Source organism: Octopus bimaculoides, chromosome 7 (genome assembly GCF_046866305.1).
Source record: "Octopus bimaculoides isolate indiv1 chromosome 7, ASM4686630v1, whole genome shotgun sequence".
In the NCBI taxonomy this organism is placed as follows: domain Eukaryota; kingdom Metazoa; phylum Mollusca; class Cephalopoda; order Octopoda; family Octopodidae; genus Octopus; species Octopus bimaculoides.
Window position 1 is genome coordinate 28,769,686 of NC_142934.1, and position 20,593 is coordinate 28,790,278.

Here is a 20,593-nt window from a genome sequence, read left to right on the forward strand (position 1 = left end):
CTATTTTAATTAGCATATTAATTGGCAATAAAAATGACAGCTATTTCAATCATATCCTTTGCTTGTTTTAATCATCATCGTCTTAACATCCACTTTTCTGTGCCTGCATGGGTCAGATGGAATTTGTTAAGGCAAACTTTCTAAGGCTGGTTGCCCTTCCTATCACCAACTCTCATCTCTTTCTAAGAAAGGTAATATTTTCCCTATGGCCAGATATGTTTTTCACATAAGATTGTATGACAGTGATACTCATTTACAACCATCACTATTATTGAGGTATTATACAGCTGGATGCTCTCTCTGTTGCTAGACTTTACTTGTTTTGAAAGTAGTGTATTATTCCAATTATCTTCGAAAGCATAGAGCTGTGGAGCGATGACAGGAAATAGTCAACATAATGGCAATTTAATTTGAAGACATTGCAGAATGTAAATAAACACATACAAACACAAACATATGCATATACACTATCACACACACATACAGGCATGCATATAGACACTCACACACATATTCGTACAGACAGATGTGCACACACACACACTCACACACACACATAGGATGGGCTTCCATACAGTTTTCATGTAATAAATTCACTCACAATGTAATTGGTTAGCTTGAGGTTATAGTAGGAGACAACTTGCTCAACATACCTTGCAGTGAAACTGAACCTAAATCCACACAGTTGTGAACCAAACCTCTTAACAACACAGTTATGCCTGTGTTCCTATTTAACAAAAAAATATTCTAACATTTGATAGAACATTCATCTTCTTTACACATGTTTCATCATTTGTTGGGTTTTTTTTGTCTTTTTCACTGCTTAGCCAGGCGGAAGAGAAGTATCCTTACACCTCTTCAGGGCCTCTGGGTCTGGGAAGGAGCTTATAATAGTATCCCTAAACAAGAGAACTGGTCCTAATGTTTACTACAGACTGTACTTCTTTGAAGGCATTCGAGAACCAGGTGGTGGTGTTGAACCAGGTGATAGATCGTCTACTACCCCAGGACCAAATGAAGGTATTGAACTGAGTTCAAGTTGACCATGATGGAATTTGTACTCAGAACTCACACAGCAGAAACAAATGCCACTAGGTATACCATCTAATGTTTTAATGATTCCACTGTCCCTGGCTGGTTCTTTATTTCATCGATCTTGGAAGGTTGTAAAGCTAAGTTGATCTCAGCAGGATTTGAATCCAAGTTGCAAAGAACTAGAATAAATAACATAAGACATTTTGTCTGCAGCTCTAACTTCTCTGCCAGTTGCCTGTATAGGTAACTGTCATCGTCGTCGTCGTCGTCATCATCATCATCATTTAACATGTTTTCCATGCTGGCATGGGCTGGATGGTTTGACAGGAGCTGGCCAGCTGAAGAGCTTCATGGGCTCCATGTCTGTTTAGGCATAGTTTCTATGGCTGGATACATTTCCTAACACCAACCACTTTACAGAGTATACTAGGTGCTTTCATGCACCACTGGCACAAGTGCTTTTATGTGGCACCAACACCTACAAGCCTGCACGATTAGGATAACTCAGCTGAAGAGGGATGCAGGGGACATAACTGTAGGCAAGGACAATCACAATTTTACTTAGCTTGATGATAGATAACAATATAATGCCAGACAAGATGATTTACTGAGTTCAGATCACACCTAGATTGGTATCAGAACTGATGTATCATAAGGTATTGGGGAAAAAATACCTTCCACCACATATAAATTAAGGTAGTTCATCATCATCATCATCATTTAATGTTCATATGTCATAAGTTGGATGGTTTGACAGGACCCAGTTATCTTGAATGTTGCATTGGTCTCCAATGTCTGCTTTGGCAAGATTTCTGTGGCTGGATGCCAACCATTTTACATGTACCGGGTGCCTTTTTCCATGCTACCAGCACTAGTGGAGTCACCAAGTAACTTACAAGGCGAGGGCCCTTGACAGATTAGGGGTACAGTGTCAAGGGAAGTGGCTTTGTGCCAGGTGTAGAGTGGCTGAAGTAGGAAAGAGGGACAGGAACAAGTGTCTTGTGGAGGAGATATGTGGCTGCCCCAGGATTGTCGAGATGAGATATCAGGATATGTTCTCAAGGTACAAAAAGGTAAATAAAAAGAGAATAGGAATAGAGAACCAAGGATGGCTGGGTGGTTAGGTAGGTTCATGAGGATGTGAGAGTGATTGACAGTACTGATGAAGACAGAAATGAAAGCAGTAAATGGTGAATATGGATACAGATGTAGGCAATGATGAATAGTTTGGAATATAGGAGGAGGTGATAGTGGTAATACAAAAAGAAAGTTCATGTAACATTTTTGAATTGTTTTTTATTTTGTAGGAACTGAGATCTATCTTGGATCAACGAGATATGACTTTCCCAGATAATACAAAGCTTGGAGAAGAGCTGAAAAAATTAGCTAATTCTATCTCGGAAATAGAAGAGAAAAGACAGCGTGATCAGGTGAATGATTTTGGCAACTTTGATCTGTATCTTTCTCCTTCTCTCTCTCTCTCTTTCTCTAATATATACATACATATATATATATATATATATATATATATATATATATATACACACACACACATACATACACACACACACACTTGCCATCATCTTTGTTTTGACATCAACTTTTTTTATGGCTGGATGCTCTTACTGTTGCCAACTTTCAGCTGTTTCCAAAGAAGGTAATATTTCCACATGGCTGGACATTGGAAATGAAGGAAATTGTTTGTATGGCAGTAATACTCGTTTACAAATATTGTGCTATGTCAAAACAGAGACACTAACACACATACGCACACCCAGAGGTTACTTTCAGTTTGTGTCTACCAAATCCACTCACAAGGTTTTTGCTGGCCCAGGGTAGTATTGGAAGTCCCTTGCCCAAGGTGAAATTGTATACATATGTATACATATGCTCATATATCTGTGTGTGTATGTGTACATGTATATATGTGTATGCATATATATGTATATTTACACACATACACATGCGTATACAAGGTGCAATGGGTAAATTGTTGCCATTTTATACTTTTTATTTCACGCACGTGCATTGTTTGTTTTTGATTTTGTTGACTACACAATGTAGTAGGGGCAGTTGGGCACTGTTTGTGAAAAAAACAGCACCATGACGCAATTTGGAAACGATATGCTGTACTACTTGATATTCATGCCAGAAGCTCTAATATGAACATTTCAGAGTGTTTGGGTGTCAGTCTGAGGACAGTGCAAGCAGAGGGCTTGTACCAAGAGTGATAAAAATCAAACATCCAGTCAACATCATAGTGTTTGGAGTGATCACTAGTGATGGTGATGTTATGCCTCCATTCATCTTCCCACATGACCTCAGACACAATACAGAGTCCTACATCAAGTACCTCGAGGAGGTAGTGCTGCCCTGGGTCAAGAAGGCGGTTGCTGGAAGACCTTATGTCTGGCAACAGGACTCTGCACCATGCCACATAAGCAGGAGAACCCAGTCATGGCTGTCAGACAATTTCTGCAACCATATCACTCCCTAACATCTGGCCACCTAACTCCTCAGGCTGCAACTCCTTTGATTATTATGTGTGGGGTGCAGTTGTGCGAGAGATTAACAAAACTCCTTGTAACACCAAAGAGAAACTGAAGGCAAGGATTATGACAACATTCACCAACTTAAACAAGGAGACCATCCAGAAGAGTTGCAGGAGATTCTGAAGTCGTCTGGAGGCCATGGTTGAAGCCTGTGGCAATTTTATTGAACAAATTTACTCTTTAGTATTTCAAGATATTTTCATGTAATTTTAGCAAATATATCTGTTAGAATGAGGTGTCAGTGTTATTTTCATTTTAGCGTAATTTAGACATCAGTTTATACACCACACCCTGTATATATAAATTACATATATATGTGGATATAACTCTGCTCATAGTGTCTTGGAGACATCCTCATTCCAAACACTGGCACAAACTAGACTTGATACTTACAGGACATATGTGAGAAATGTGTTTATGTATTGATCCTTCCAAGATGCTGATTGTGACAGGGATCACTCTTTAGTTTGTTGCAAGATCGGACTGCTGTAAAGAAGATGCACTACAAGCAACTAAACAGTAAGCAGCACATTAATTTCACCGTGACACAACAGGTTACTGGAAGAAGATGCTCTCTTTACAGAGATCTCCCACCAGCTGGTGAGGTACAGATGAGATGGGATTCTCTCAGGGACATCATCTAAAGTGCTGTACTGAAAGCGTTTGGTGTGAAATGGTGCAAGATGGATTGTTTTGAAGTAAGTGTGGGCAGATTCACAACTGACATCAAGATTTATCTGTAACTGAGCAGGAGCTGATAAAAAGTGGCATATATTACATTCAAGTAGAGTTGGAAGAGCCTATCAACAACAAACCATGCATTTCTTTCCTTTATCTCTATTTCATTTCCTTATTGTTGTTAGTAATTTAGAGCAGTACGTACTTAGCTTCCGTCTTACTTCCCTTAAAATCATACAATAATAGGCAAGCAGTAAAATTAATAAGAAGCATATTCAGTCACACTCTATCTGTATCTTTGTAACTTTTATTTTTCTCTCCTTATCTACCATCAGGAAGTCTTAAAGGTTTTGACAAAGGAACTAAAAAAATGCAGATCTGAGAATGAAATATTCAGGTACGTGATAGCATTTTCACATAAGCATCTATTGAAAAATAAATTGTGTATGATATCTTAATGACTTTTGTGAAATTTTGGCAATTTTTCCAGCTTTGGATATTTTCGTTTAATTTCTTCATTCCCTGACATATGAAAGAAAATTTGTATCACTCTCACACACATATGTGATTGATATAAAAATGAGAGTAAGCAAGAATAATTCATACTAGCAAAATCTTCATAATAACATGAATTAAAGATTACAAGTACTGAGATAAACTTACTAAATATATTTACTACTTGCAGCTACCTGCTTCTTTCAAAATTTATCTGTCACTAAATTCTGAAAAAAAAAATTTATCAAATGTTTGTCTTATAATTGTCTCTATGTTATACTGTTATCTTGCTTTGCATATCCTGGAATGAATGTTAGCTGTAATGATGAGTCCCATAGCTCCATTGATTTGTCAAGGCAACATTGATAATAAATGTTTCTTCAGATAGTTTATAGAAAGCAAATCAACCAAGTAGAACCTATTCCTCTACAAGCATATCAATCAAACTTTGCACTATATCATTACAGAACATTTGTCCATTTAACAGTGCTATTGCTGCTTACAAAAGTGAGTTGCATCACTCTGTGATACCTCTATACAAACTAGGCTGGACTGGTTTATTGACTGTGGACATGGCATAGTGCTGTGTCTATACTACCATTTCTTTGACTGTTAGTACCACATCCTATCATACATATCTCCAGTCCTTTCAGTAGAACAAACAATTAACTGAAGAAGAAAGATATTTGTTACACAATGTAATAGTGTTAACCCTTTTGATACCAACCCACTTGAAGCCACCCCTGGTTCTATGATACAAACCTCTTATTTTAAAAATTATATAAGTTAAAACCTTCCAATAAAATCTTATGTTAATTTATGTTCCAAACACTAGCTTAATGATACAGTTATCTTAAAAAATTCTTCATAATTTCTTAATCAATTGAAACAAAAGCTGTGTTAAAGGGTTCAACCACTGGCTTTGTTGTCAAGGGCTGAAATAAGCTGTAAATATTGCATTATGAATTTTCTTCATTCCAATATGTACTCTATTGCAGTAAACTCCTCCTCTGCTAGTTGCAAACAAATGAACATACTCCCCTCTTTGAAAGGATGTATGTTTAGTTGATTGCAACACCAGTATATTTCATTGACCCCTGAGAAAATGAAAGTCAGCTCTGGCAGGATCTGGACTGAAAAGGTTGAAAAATAATTATAAATCTATATACTGTTAGGAAATTTAGTTTCAACACTACTGCTTCTACCAAGTCAGCATTCACATTTTCCATAAATAATAACTTTAGGATCAATACTTGAAAGGGAGGTATGCAGTTGATGCAGTCTGTTTGACAAGTTAACTACATTGAGTAAAATCAACTGCTTTTGTGCTAGTTGTAATCGACTAAACTTACAACTCCACTCCAATATGTACCCTTGTGCTAGCACAAAGAAATTGACATATTCATATAAAACAATAACATGAGAAACTATTTTAACATTTTTAAAAAAATTTCTTACAGGAGAGAAAATGAAAATTTTCAGAAGCAATTTCTTCCGCTTAAAGCAGGTGCAGCAGAAAAAGAAAAATATGTCTTTGTGGAGAATGACCCTGTAAGTCCCAAATTTGACCTAGTTCATAGTGGATAATAAGTTGGAGTGGATAAATTTATTTTCATTTTAATTTCTTTTTAACCCACATTTGTTTATTATATTTCTATTACACCACCTTTGTTTTATTTTATTTTTAAAACAACGATGAATTTAATAAAAATAACATCTTAACTACACAGCCATGTGGAAATAACTTTTGATTTGTTTTAATTTTACAAGTCATTTTTATGGAGGGGCAAAAATGACTGCAATAATAGACTATTTTGAAATGAATTATTTATTTATTTAGCTTGAAAATACTTCTGATGAATGGAAGAACATGTATTTTACTGCTAAAAAGAAATATGACCAGGACATAACGGATCTTCGGAAACATCTGGAAATAAAAAGCAGAGAAAGTAGCCAGCTTGTAGCTCAGTTAGCTAATGAAAAACAACACAACTTGGAAATTGCAGAATTGGTTAAGGAATTGTCTAGTAAGTTAGTAAGTACAGCTCTTTTTTTTATGTGATTTGTCAGTGTGAACCACTAGATCAAAATTCCTGCATACTGCAGATCCATTAATCTGAAGCCAGCATGAAGAAGATTGTTGTATGGTAATTTAGAAAATGATGTTACCAACTTTGCTTCATTCATCACTACTACTATCATCATTGTTGTGCTTGCAAGGGTCAGATGGAACTCATTGAGACAGATGCATTATCTGTCACCAACCCTCCTGTTTCCAAGCAAGGTAATATTTCCCCATAGTTGGACATATTTTCATACAAAATTGAAAACAAACAGTGCCAACATATATGCTACAGGAACTGCCCTAGAGTAGACAGAAGCGTGGTACTTTGTCGTGTGTGATCTGCACTGATAGATATATGGTATCATCTGTGCAGACCATGCAGGAGAGTTTTCTCAGTGAGTCAGAAAATGCCAAAAAACTTGAATGCTGCTGATGGGGCATGTGTATTTCATTGTGACAACAGAAATGCATGCACACTTCCTCTTCTCTGCTTTGAAAGAATTTTAATATTTGTTTTTTGTTTTCATATATATATAGTAACTGTTGTTGAGGGTGTTGTAATCCTTTTTTGTGCTTTATTTAGTTTGTAGGGGATTGCAAAGGGTTGAAAATCACTGCTCTATCACAGAAACCCATTGGATATTAAGATCCAAAATATTTGTTTAATAGTTTTTGTGGGGACAGTTATAGGTGCCAAGCTGGCAGAATCATTAAGAGTTTCAGAAAAATATCTTGCAGTATTTCTTACAGCTTTTTACTGAGTTCAAATCCTATCAAGGTCAACTTTTTCTTTTCATCCTTTCAGGGTTGATAATATAGTTAGTTTGGCCATCCTCCCAGGTGCTTCAGTGATTTCATGCAAGCATGCCATCCATCATGGTTCCTCTTGCCTGTTCTTAATTCACCAACATTTGCCATTCTACTGTCCTGAAGCAAGTTGTCCACATAGGTTAGACGTTGCTTTCCCCTGGGTACCTGATGCAATGACTAGGAATTCTCATTCTTCTCTGTTGAATTATCTCAGTCACTTTGGGTAGATCTTCATAAAGTTGCTCATTATTTAAATGAGCTTTCCATGTAACATTCGGAGCCATTCTTAACATTCTTGTGTAGTAGCCATCTATTTGTTTTCAAGCTTTTTGGTGAGGGTCCAAGTTTCAACACAATATAACAAAATTGACTCTACCTTGGAGACAAACAAACCTAAAGAAATAAATCAAGGAAGGTAAATCTTCAGGGCCAAATAATATTGCCCATGAAGTTCTGAAAAGATGCAGTTTCGATGGAATTATGCTATACTTTGCAAACAAACTGTTGAAAGAAAACTTGAAGCTAAAGCAATTATCAGAGTTTGACATGTTCCCTATTCCCAAATCAGGAGATCTTAGCAGTACCAGGAACTATAGAAGCATTGCATTATCTTCAATAGTAGTCAAACTCATCAACAAAATTATCCTTAACAGACTACAGCCAAGCATTGATAATATAAAGTACCATTCAAATAGAGGAGTTGATAGTATTGAGTAAATCCTCTTCTCAAAACTATTGACCTTAAGCCTAAATAATCACCATTACTAAACACTGTGTAACACGATTTTTGTCTTTAGGTAGCATCAGTTATTTCCTATTTGCTTACTCATAGAAAGTCTGAAAAATGGCTAATATTTCCTTCAAACTTTGCTTTTGTTACATTTATTCAAACTCCAAAGAATCTTTCTCAACACATGACTATGAAGCTCCCCCACTACTCCTACTCATGATCAGAGATGCACATATTGTCAGCCACTAAAGGACATGCTTAAGTGGTTACGGTCAAGCAATTGAGAAGCAAATCTGTAGTATTGAGCAGAATATTTGCTATAACAATATTCCTGCTTCAGTAACTCTTTGCTGAATCTATCTGAAAATAGGCCAGTTTCAAAACATTGATGTCCAGGTCATAGACAAAGTTTAGTGGTCATTTCCTTTGATTTCTAGATAGAAGCAAATAGCAAATACCACTTAGTGACCAAAGACAAATAAACAAAAAAAATTTTATAGACTGTAAATTTTAATTTATAGTTACTTAAAGTTTTGCAGCAGCAGCAAAAAGTTATAAACGCTTTTACTCTTTTGTTACCCCATTATTGTTAAAATGCTGTTTTTGTGTCAATTAATTTTGAAAATAATGAACAACTTACTAAAATGACCTTATCATCATTAAGTAACAACACAAAATTTTTATGGAAAATTTTACTTTAGGTCACTATAAAAATGAGAATTTGTTTCATAGAAGTAGGGGCTGTCTTAGGCAACTTGATAGTTAACAGTAATTTAGAATTCAAGTTTCTTTTTATTTTTAGGAACATGGTAAAGCTGAAGGAGAAGATGACATGATAAGTCAACAGGTAAGTTGGCATTTGAACTACGATTCTATTGAGCATGACATATGCGAGGGGATATTGAAAAGTTCCTGACTTTAAGAGTATCACAAAAGGCCTGGTTGGAGGTTCAATCTTTTGAGTTCTTTTGCAGGTCTTAGAAAATCTGAAGGACTGCTGTAATAAGTGTGTGGATCTGAGAGGGGAATATGTTCAATAAAATCATAACTAGCTGATCCTCTTGTATTGTCTTTTACCCGAAACCAGGAACTTTTCAGCACCCCCTTGTATATTTATTCATTTTATCATAAAATAAAAAGTTTTAGGTTTGGTTATTGAAAGTTTACAGGCTGATTGTTATAGTTATTGACAATATTTTACACATATTTACAGTGCAAAATGGCCACCCTCTGCATTCACCATAGCCTTTAATCTTTTCTCAACTGAAGTGCATGATGTATGTTTAAATAATGGGTAAATATTTATGTCACGTTCAGTGTAATTCTTCAAGATGTAGTAAGGAAATTGTTTATTCTCTCGCAGATTTGAACCGTAACAAAAATCAATGAAGCTAAAATGAGTAATTCCTGTCATAGTATTTAAATCACACCTACTAACGTGTTATTTATTAGTCTAATTTATTCTGATTTAGATGCAAATCTTTCAAGACGATTTTAAAGTGGAACATGAAGAACGTATGAAAGCTCAAGCTGCTAAACTGGAGTTGGAGAAAAAGTTCGATGCTCTTCAGAAGGAATTTCAGGAAAAAAATAGTTTGGTAAGGTTTATAATTTTTCTGAAATTAACCACTTCTTTAGATGTTTAGACCAATAGCACATGTATATGGCACAGTAGATAACAAAGTTATTGCCCTTCATTTAGAAATAAAATGAAGGGCTAAGAAGTTTGCTTCACAACCAAGGTTCATGACACCATGGGCAAGTGTCTTCCACTTATAGTCCTGTGTCTATTTACATCCATCTTCCATCTTAGCATGAGTTGGTCATTACTGTTAGCTTTATTATCACCATTAAGACTGTTGTGTTCATCATCATTAACATTATAATTATTACCAGTCACTGCCACCACTATCACCATCATCATCATCTTCACCACCTTCACTACAACTATCATCATCACCACCACCATCAGCAGCATCACTACCACTACAGCCACCATCACTACCATCATCATTATCATCTTTATTCTCATCTTTTTGTTGATCCCTAATTTGGCCATGATTGAACAAACCTTTGATCAAGAGCATTCAAACTGAGATCACTCTCATCGTTGTTTAAGTTATAGAATAGCTGAGATTACATTATCCTGGATATGTGTCATTCTCTTTTTAAAATGGCAGGATGTGTTTTGAGGGAGAATTGGTTGCTATTTCTGTCTGGCTGTGCCATTAGCCTGCTATTTTGTTGTGGTGTTACAGGCAAGAGGCATGATAGCAAATCTTCAGTCTTTCCACCTATTTTCTAATGGGTTGTAGTACACCTGAGCACTGTAGGCAATAAGGTCATTATTATTATATTATATTGGGACCTAATTTACTGTATCTTGTTAATTATCTCTTTGTTAATTAACCCTGTTACAGGCTAAATGATAATTTGGTCATAAACAGTACACAGGCAGAGCAACATTTTGGTAATTTTTACTGTAGCTCAATGTAAGTCATTCTTCTATTGGCTTATTATTGAATATTGAATGTTGATATTTTGAAGCATTACTAGAGAACCCAACTGCATGCATTCCTGTAGATTTCTTGTAAATTTGCATGTCATTATGATATTTATTTAGAAGGATATATTTATAGATTTAAATGATGGAAGGCAACATGATGGTGTTCAGTGGTTCATGTCATCCTGTTAACAAAAGGCAACTTTCAAGCTCATTCTATGCTTTTTCCATGCTTCAGACAGTCAATTGAAACTGAAATGTGGAACCAGACTTCAAGTTGGATCATAATTTTGTGCTTAACACGGTATTGTATTATGAAATACAATTACTGAGCAAATTATCATATTTTGTTTCTTTTTATACAGAGTATGACAAATAAAAAAAAAAGATTTTAAACCTCCCACATTTTACATGTTGACAAACGTTTCAACAACAAATACTTGATGTACATTAGTCCAAACCATGATGGTAAAAGAAAAAAGATAAAGAAAATGCTTAAACATTACCTACATGAAGATACTGTTATCACTTGCCCAACTTCACCAGCATCAGACCAATTGCTGTCTAAAATATGGGCTGTTTTTCTGCCACACTCTAGTTAAATGAATGACTTGTTTGCCCACGACAGAATTGAGATCCTAAAACCAAGGTGCCACATAAAAAGTATCAGTGTGGGCGCTGGTGCCATGTAAAAAGCACCCAGTGTACTCTGTAGAGTGGTTGGTGTTAGGAAGGGCATCCAACCATAGAAATCAAGTCAAAACAGACTTTGGAGCCTGGTACAGCCCCCCGGCCTTGCCAGTTCCTGTCAAGTTGTCCAATCCATGCCAATATGGAAAACAGATGTTAAATGTTGATGATGATGATGATGAAAGATACCATGTTTCTCACAAATTTTCTGAAAATAATTTTCCCACACCACAAAAAAATTTTTTTTAAATTATCCACTTCTGAAAGTGTTAAGGTGGGTGGTCTACTCCTCCCACATAAAATGTGTTCATTTTATTTTGGCATTACCAAAAAAAGGCAACAGTTTTTACACTGCTTGTTTCAAGTCTGGTCTTGGTTGCACAAATCTAGGTTCTATATCTGACTTCTGATTTTATTATTGTTGGACTTGTTTTAACATTTCTCTTATTTTTATTTACAGATTGCAAGCAATGAGAAAAAGCTGAAATATTACACGGAGAAATGCGACATTCTTACAAAAGAGAAAATGTTGATTAAAAATGAGGTTAAAAATCTATTTTACCCCACTTTACTTTCCACAAAATATGTAATGAACAAAAACAAAGGAAAAAGGGAAAAAAAACACCTAATGATTTCTGTTGTTGTTGATGTTTATCCCCAGATTGGCCCTGATCCAGGAGGTGTATGATCAAAAATGTTCCAGCCCTGACCAATCGATCTGTACATCTGTATACTCACTATCCAATGTATCCCCCCTTTAAGATGATAGGGTGTGTAATTTGAAGATTTTACTGCTATTTCTAGTTGACTGCTTAACCCTTTGAAGATAATACTTTTGATCTGATCTTCTGCATTGAAGAAGACAGAACCAGCTTTTAAGAAATACAAAGAATAAGGATTTTACTATTGAAAATTCTGTAAACAAATCTAAATTTCAACAGACATAGAAAAGTACATATATACTTAAAGATTTGGTTTTCTAGTGCGAAAAATGGTAGGTTCATACATCAACTTGATTGTCCTCTAAGGGTTAAGTAAAAAAAATATGTTTTTATAGACTTCTGTGCTTTCATTTTACAAGAAGAAATAAATGAAATGAAAATGAATAATTTTTATGGCATTTGAACTCAGAACATGAAAATAGACGAAATATCACTAAGCATTTTGCCTGGCATGCTAACGATTCTGCCAGCTCGCAGCCTTAACCACAATAATAATAATGGTTTCAATATTTTGGCACAAGACTAGTAATTTTGAATAATAAGAGTAACCCGACTACTTGATTGGTATTTATTTTATTGTCTGAAAGAATGGAAAACAAAGTTAACCCTGGCAGGAATTGAACTCTGAACATAAAAGAGTTGGAAGAAATACCACACAACATTTTCTACAGTGCTCTAATGATTCTATTAGCTTGCAATTATAGTAATGATAATTTCTTAATTTAGGCACAGAGCCAGCAAATTTGAGGGAGAGGTTAGTCAATTAAATCAACCCTAGTACTTGACTGGTACTTTATTTTATTGCCCTCCTCCCCAACCTCCAGAAGGATGAAAGACAAAATTGACCACTACAGAATTTGAACTCTGGATGTAAAGAACCAGAACAAATACTGCTAAGTCTGATGCTTTAACGATTTAACCAATTCACTACCCATACAACAACAACAACAATTTAACATGACCCATATTTTTCTGATTTATCTGCAAGTTTATTATTCTGCTGCTACTTTTCCTGGTACTGATACTTTTCACATTTTCCCTGAGCCATTTCTATTTCTTCCACTAACCCCTCACCCCATACTGATATTCACCATTCACTACACCACTACCTTTGTTCATCATCTATATTCACCTTTACTCTTATCTCTAACCATGTTATTCTCCACTCACACTCTTCTGTCAGTATTCTCTCACTTCTTGTACATTGTGAGTACACTCTGGAACCCCATCACCACCATCTTTGTCTTCCTTCTAGCTACTGTTTATATAATACTGGATAGCCATGTATCTCCTCTATAGCAAGACACTTATACCTGTCCCTCTATCATACTTTTTCCTCTCACCACCTTGCACATAGTCACCTCCTTCTCTACTATAGCACTACTCAGTTAAGCTGGGGCTTAACCTTTGTCTTGCAGATTATTTGGTGACTTTGTTAGTGGTGATACCATGCAAAAAGCACCCAGTATATTCTATGATGTTGTTGGCATTAGGAAGGACATCCAGCCATAGAAACCATGCCAAAGCAGACATCTGCACACAACAGTCCTCTGCCTCATTGGCTCTTGTCAAACTGTCCAGTCAATGCCAGCATGGGAACAGAAATTAAATGATATTAATGATGATGATTACTCCAAGGATCATGTAAAATTATTGTCATTATTTTTTCCTTATATTGCAAATGTTTGTATATTTATATGGTGTAATAATGAATCCTATAACCCTTTAAATGATAGAACTAATTGAACACCTTGTTTTCATGCACTATATGTCTTGCACATTGATCTTTTTTGGCACAATTCATTCCTATACACAGAAAGAGCTGAATTTAACACTTATATACATAAATCCATTGTTACTGACACTGCACTGCACTTCTCACAACATTGGCCTATATTACTGTGTGTAGTGTTCATCGAATGGTAATTCATAACTTGCATCTAGACTGCTGACTTTTTAGTTGTTTTGTCCAGCATCTTGTTTTGTTGCTTAATACCAGATCAGTCCAGATTTAGCAAGCATACTTATTGTGAAAGGTATTCCACTATGACCATCCAGTCAAATTTTCGAGAAATAGTACATCTAGGACTAGGTTGTGATTTGAGGGAGATCTGGCTACCATTTCGAGGCTGAGTGGCTGAGGTATGGCAGCCAAATCAGTAGAGACATTATTTAATGCCACCTTCACTTCTGAAGACAGTAGATTGTGAGTTGAAGGAGATTTGGCTACCATTTCTATAATTATTCATAAGATATATTTTGAATTTGTATATAGTAGAAATAAACAGAAGTTAATTTCACTCCATCTGTGAAACAGTTTCCTCAGCATGGTCTCTTACCTTCAGAGACCATATTTTTAGCTTTAGTCTTTTACATAGCTTTGAACTCCAAATAAATTTCAAAAGTGACTCGGTATATTACCAGTACATATTTTAATAAACTCTGGAGGAAAAGATAAGATAGGTAACAGCCCTGGTAAAATTTTAACTCACAATGTATAAAAGAAAGTAGCTCTTTCTATTCTGTAGGAATTGTTTTTTTCTCATTAAATAGTCCCTTATTGGGACTGTCACGTTAAGTTGGCAGTATACAACTACTTTATCGCATCACTACTGCTTATGTCTCTCTGAGAGATTTAGAAATTCATTATTTCTAATTTTAGTAAAACAATGTTTTCTGAGTAATAGTTGTTATTAGGTGCTAACTTGGCACAGTTGTTAGTGTCAGGATGCTTTTGTGGTGTTACTTCCAGCTCTCTCTACTTTGAGTTAAAATCCTTCCAAACCCAGATTTGTTTGTTTTTTATCTTTCAGTGTTGATAAATAAAATACTAGTCCAAGGTAAAGGATTGGTGAAACTGTTACTGGATGAGACTTGTGTTATCTGTTCAGATCTTAGGTACCAATAGTCAGGGTAAGTCACCTGACCATGAGTGCAGCATGCCCAACTTACAGTCGGCATACATCCAGCATAGATAAGCTGTCAGTGATTTTCTGGGGCTTCATCCACTTGTGGATCAAGAATGGAGATTTGGTATTTAGTGCAGAGACAAGAATTTCAAAATTGATACTAGTAGGTAGTAAATTTTAAGCTGAAGGTTCTATGGATCCAGTCTTGCCTGAAACAGTGTAGTTATAAATCTGAGAAGGAAAAAAGTTCTATTTGAATAATATTATAACACAGAATGTTGTAATATTGGTTTCAAATTTTGGCTTAAGGCCAGCAATTTCATGGGAGGGGGGGGCTAAGTCAATTACATTGACCCTAGTGCTCAATTGGTACTTATTTTATCGACCCCAAAAGGATGAAAGACAAAGTTGACCTTGGTGGAATTTGAAGTTAAAATGCAAAGATGGACAAAATGCTGCTTAGCATGGTAACAATTCTGTCAGCTCACTGCCTTTACAGTGTGTTATAATATTAACAACTGTCATTAAAACTTCTTTCAGCAATCAGCATTCTTTCTAAATTTGACTAGGCCACTGAAACTAGTTTTGTATTCTTATTCTGTGAATCTGTTAAAAATGAAATATTACATTATTAACTATAGAGAACCAACTATTGGTCAACTAGTTTTTTTTTTATACAACAGTTTATTTTTATGAAACATAGGTGGCCTGATAAACTCCTAAAAGAAAGAAATCATTCTTATTAGTTCTCAGACAATTAAAATTATCCGATGTAATTATTATGCTGACTGGAGTTGAACTAATCTCTTGTACAGCTTATTGCGACTGATCCTTTGTCATCTCAAACATGAGGTCTGACATCTTGAGAAGTAATCTTATATTTTCACATATCTTCCTCATTCTGTCTGTCCACTGTCAGTTCACATCCTTTTCTCTGAAGCTCTTCTATTAGACTCAAGTCTGAACTGGATTTAGAAACTGTTCCCTCAGGTTAAACTCAGTTTTCTTTTTGTACTTTGTTTTTGTTATCAGTTAAGGTCATGTTCAACAACCATCTTTGTCTTGTGGCTTTTAAATGTGAATGAAAGAATTATTAAACTTAATCATATAGCTACTATGATTTTTATTATGAATTAATATCAACACACTTTGCCTTCTTATCTACTTTTAGCTGGATCTTGCTCAACAAAATCTGAAAAGGGCCTCTGAATTCATAACCAACTTGTCTGTTCCCCAGAGAAAGGTATTTACATTTTATCTTTTTATCCTTTTATTTTACTTAACTACAAGGTTGTGAAACAAGCTTCTTAAACTCCACAACCATATCAGCTACACTTGTTTCCATATTGTTGAAGCTATTTGAAGGAAATAATGTTCTCGTTGATTTTGTTGGCTTTAGGATTCTTTGGCAAGTTTACACTAGAATAATAGTTCTCCACCTCCATGGTGTGCCTGTCTAAAACCAAATGCTAGTTAATTTGTCAGTGCACCTGCTGCTTACAGCTGTAAGTAGTGCTTGCTTATGGTAGGAAAACTTGGAATTGCATGTCTTGTGACTGGGCATAATCAATGACTTTGGTCACCAGATTGACCTCCAAGTGTGCCTTCAGTAGTGCAATATAAAGTGCAATTTGCAAAATGGAAATACTAAAAAAAAAGGAAAGCAATAGAATTAAGATGTAGTCACATTTTCAATACTCCCACTTTCTCCCCCTTCCCCCATCTGCAGTCTAATTTCTATATAATTTTACTAATACAAACGTTGATTGATTTCTCAATTTCTCTAGTTACACTTTATATTGTATAGAGGTAGGGAAAAAGAGAGATACAGAGAGAGTTAAAATAAAAGGTGAGGTGCAGATGAAGATCATATAACTTTCTAAAAAATACACATTTTTAATTGAAATTTTAGTGATAGGTTTTCTATGGAGTAGATTATGATTTATAATATTTATAAAAATAATGACATGTTTATTGCAATTTTTATGAATGAAAAATTTGTTATATTTTTAATTTTATTTTAAGGTAATAAATATTTTTTCTTTTGAAAATTATTATTCATTCCATTACTTTGTATAAACACCAAGAAATTTGATAAAAATTAATTTATAATTAAGTATGCCATTTTTTTTTATTACCCCATAGTGGTAAAAGCATACTTTTAATGTTACCCATCATATGACAAATAACACTCTAGTTATTCATTCTTATTCATACTAATTACCATATGTATTTGTCCATTTATATTTTGTAGTCATCAGAAGCAGAAAGACACATGAGACGTCTTGAGAGGATTTCTGCAATGACCAGTACGTATCTATATTTAGTATTACTTATCAGAAAGCATGAATACTTAGATTATTTATTTTTGTTATAATTGTTGGGTTTTTTCACTCTTTTAATTCTTTTTTTTTCTTCATCATTTATTTCTGGATGTGTATATATGATCATGGACCCACCTTGCTCAAACAGTTAAGAAGTCTGCATTGTAATCATGAAATTCTGAATATAATCCTTTTGTGTATTCTGGTTCTACCCAAGCCTTGTGAGTGAAACTGGGTAGACAGAAACTGTGGAAGCCCATTGAATGGATTGTATATGTAATTCAAAGGCCCGACCTATGTCATGCTGATTCTGCCTGGGAATTACACTAACACTTTAGTTGTCATGTTTCTATTACCTTTGTTTCAATTACTTGTGAAAATAATGAAGTATTTTCTGAAATAACTTTATCATTATTAGGCTGGTCTTTGGAACATACAACAAAATTTTGGTGAAAGGTTTTAATTTAGATCACATTAACTTTCTCTTGCCATATTTCAAACAAAATACCCTGGTTTTGTTTAAATGAAATCATGTTGGGACACTGCCTTGAAGAATTTTTAGTTGAATGAATCAACCCCAGTACTTATTTTTTAAAGCCTAATGCTTATTCTATCAGTCTCTTTTGCTGAACTGCTAAGTTACAGTGATGTAAACATACCAATACCAGTTGTCAGGCAGTAATGGGTGACAAACACACACACACACACACACACACACACAGATATATATTTATATGGATGGGTTTCTTTCAGTTTCTGTCTACCAAATCTGCTCACAAAGCTTTGTTGACTCGAGGCTATAGTAGAAAACACTTTTGCAAGGTACCGTGCTGTGAGATTGAATCCAGAACCATGTGGTTGAGAAGCAATCTTCTTACTACACAGTCATGCCTGTACCTACATTAAAAAAGAAAAAAAAATGCCACAATTGGAATTTACAGACTTATCTCATTGAAAGCTTAACTGATACTCTGGGATACACTTATCCGAGATGGATTTGTTAATGATGAGGGTGAACAAGATTATCAGGGTGACAGAACATGGAACAGAATTATTTTTCTCTCTAAAGTTCAATACCTCAATGTTCAAGGTTCTAATCTTGGTAGGACTGACATTACCTTTAAGTCCTCTGTAACATCAACTAAATAAAGACCAGTCAAATACTGGAGTCAGTTCAATAAAATACACCCATTTCTTGCCAGAAATATCACTCATCTCAAAACTTATGTAATGTTGGTAAGTTCTGGTAATGTAGGGAAATAGATGGTGAACTCTGTAGTCTTGGTAGACTCTGTGTTATTGGTGATAGATACTCATTCAACCAAGTCTATGACCTAGATTTTGATTCTTATATCACATTCACTTAAAATAAGGGACGAAAACCACAAACCTTATTCACACCCCAGTCAATATCATCGATAAAATGTTATGAAATTGTCTCTATTTGTACTGCAAATGCATCATCATCATCATCATCATTTTAACATCCACTATTCCATGTTCACGTGGGTGAGACAATTTGTTGAGGTGGATTTTTTGCTGCTGGATACCTTTCCTGTCACCAACACTCACTTGTTACGAAGTAAGGTAATGTTTCCCCATGACCATACATGTTTTCATGGAAAATTGGAAACTAATGACACTGCTTGTAACACATACATACACATCCACACATCTACACCCATGCACACACACACACACACACACACACACACACACACACACACACACACACACACACACACACACACACACATGGTAAGTTTCCACAAAGTTTTCATCCATCAATTTAACTCACAAGGCATTGGTCAGCGTGGTGCTATAGAAGATATTTGCACAATGGCATTAAACCTGAAATCATGTGATTGCAAAGCAAGCTCTTAACCATGTAACCATACCTGTGCCTCTATCTTGTACACAGCCATACTTGCATCTATCTATGTGTGTGTGTGTGTGTGTGTGCACGTGCAAATGCATTACTATCTCCTTACCTTAACATCATGTGATAGTTATCACACAAATTCATATTAGGAAAATAATATTCTTTTATTTTCTTGCTGAACAAGGCTGTATTAAAAAAAAAAAAAATTGCTCCTTAATTATAACAAACTAAATCTTTGTTTCCTCTTTATTGCAGATGACAATGATGATACCATGTCTGATATATCTAACTGGAAATGTCCAACTTGTACTTTGGAAAACAAACCTTGGTCCTACAATTGTGTTATCTGTAAAGGCCGTAAACCTGGTGTGTATCAGAAATATCTAAATTGCATTTTATTATTTTCTTTTTTAAATTAGAATTTCATTTTTATTGGTATATATTTTAAATAATAATGAAAAATAGCTGTGAACTAGTAGTAGTTGTTTTTATATATAGCATTGATACCATCATCATTGTTTAGCATCCACTTTTCCTATGCTTGCATGACTCAGATGGAATTTTATGACCAGGTATCTTTCCTGTCACCAACTTTCACCTATTTCCAAGCAAAGTAATATTTCCCCATGGCCAGACATGTTTTTTACGGAAGACTGAAAATGAACAATATCTCTTGTATGATGACAGTACTAATTTACAACCATTCCATAATGTCATGACAAGGGTACACAAAAACACATGCATATATTTTTATACATGTAAAATATATATGCATTTTTATACATACATACACACACCCACATGATGGACTCTCCTGTCAAAGATGACATATGAGTTCAGCTATTGCCAAACAACCTGCACAAATGATTTATTTATAGTGATCAAATGTTTGTGCTGTACATTAGCTAACTCTCTATCAAACCAACGTTGTCTGAACAGGTATACCGTGTACCATGTGTAAGGTGTTAGTGATTGCAGAGCAACGGGAGATGGAGCGATTTGCTCAAGAACACAATGCACCATCTAGTCTAGGAACTGAAAATTGAAACCACAATTTCACGATCATGAATACAACACCCTAACCATTAGGCCACGCACCCTCACACATGCATAAGCCTACATTGTAGATATACAAACATAGCAAATTTAACTATTTTTTCATTGATTGGAAAAAATGATGAATAGTCTTCATCAATTT

At 35.1% G+C, this 20,593-nt stretch overlaps 1 protein-coding gene across 12 annotated transcripts in view; it reads left to right on the top strand.

Moving 5' to 3' along the window:
- Positions 1-20,593, top strand: part of LOC106883071 (uncharacterized) — a 116,416-nt gene that overhangs the window by 85,640 nt on the left and 10,183 nt on the right. For 10 of the 12 annotated variants that reach the window (XM_089355073.1, XM_089355071.1, XM_014933946.3 and 7 more), the window contains 10 exons: positions 2,343-2,465; positions 4,601-4,662; positions 6,221-6,311; positions 6,601-6,795; positions 9,168-9,212; positions 9,838-9,963; positions 12,019-12,102; positions 16,361-16,432; positions 17,444-17,498; positions 19,651-19,761. In XM_089355073.1, the coding sequence (XP_089211199.1) occupies positions 2,343-2,465; positions 4,601-4,662; positions 6,221-6,311; positions 6,601-6,795; positions 9,168-9,212; positions 9,838-9,963; positions 12,019-12,102; positions 16,361-16,432; positions 17,444-17,498; positions 19,651-19,761 (964 nt within the window). Of the gene's footprint in view, positions 1-2,342; positions 2,466-4,600; positions 4,663-6,220; positions 6,312-6,600; positions 6,796-9,167; positions 9,213-9,837; positions 9,964-12,018; positions 12,329-16,360; positions 16,433-17,443; positions 17,499-19,650; positions 19,762-20,593 lie in introns of all 12 variants that reach the window. The other 2 variants (XR_016242575.1, XR_016242576.1) reach the window with 1 other exon arrangement.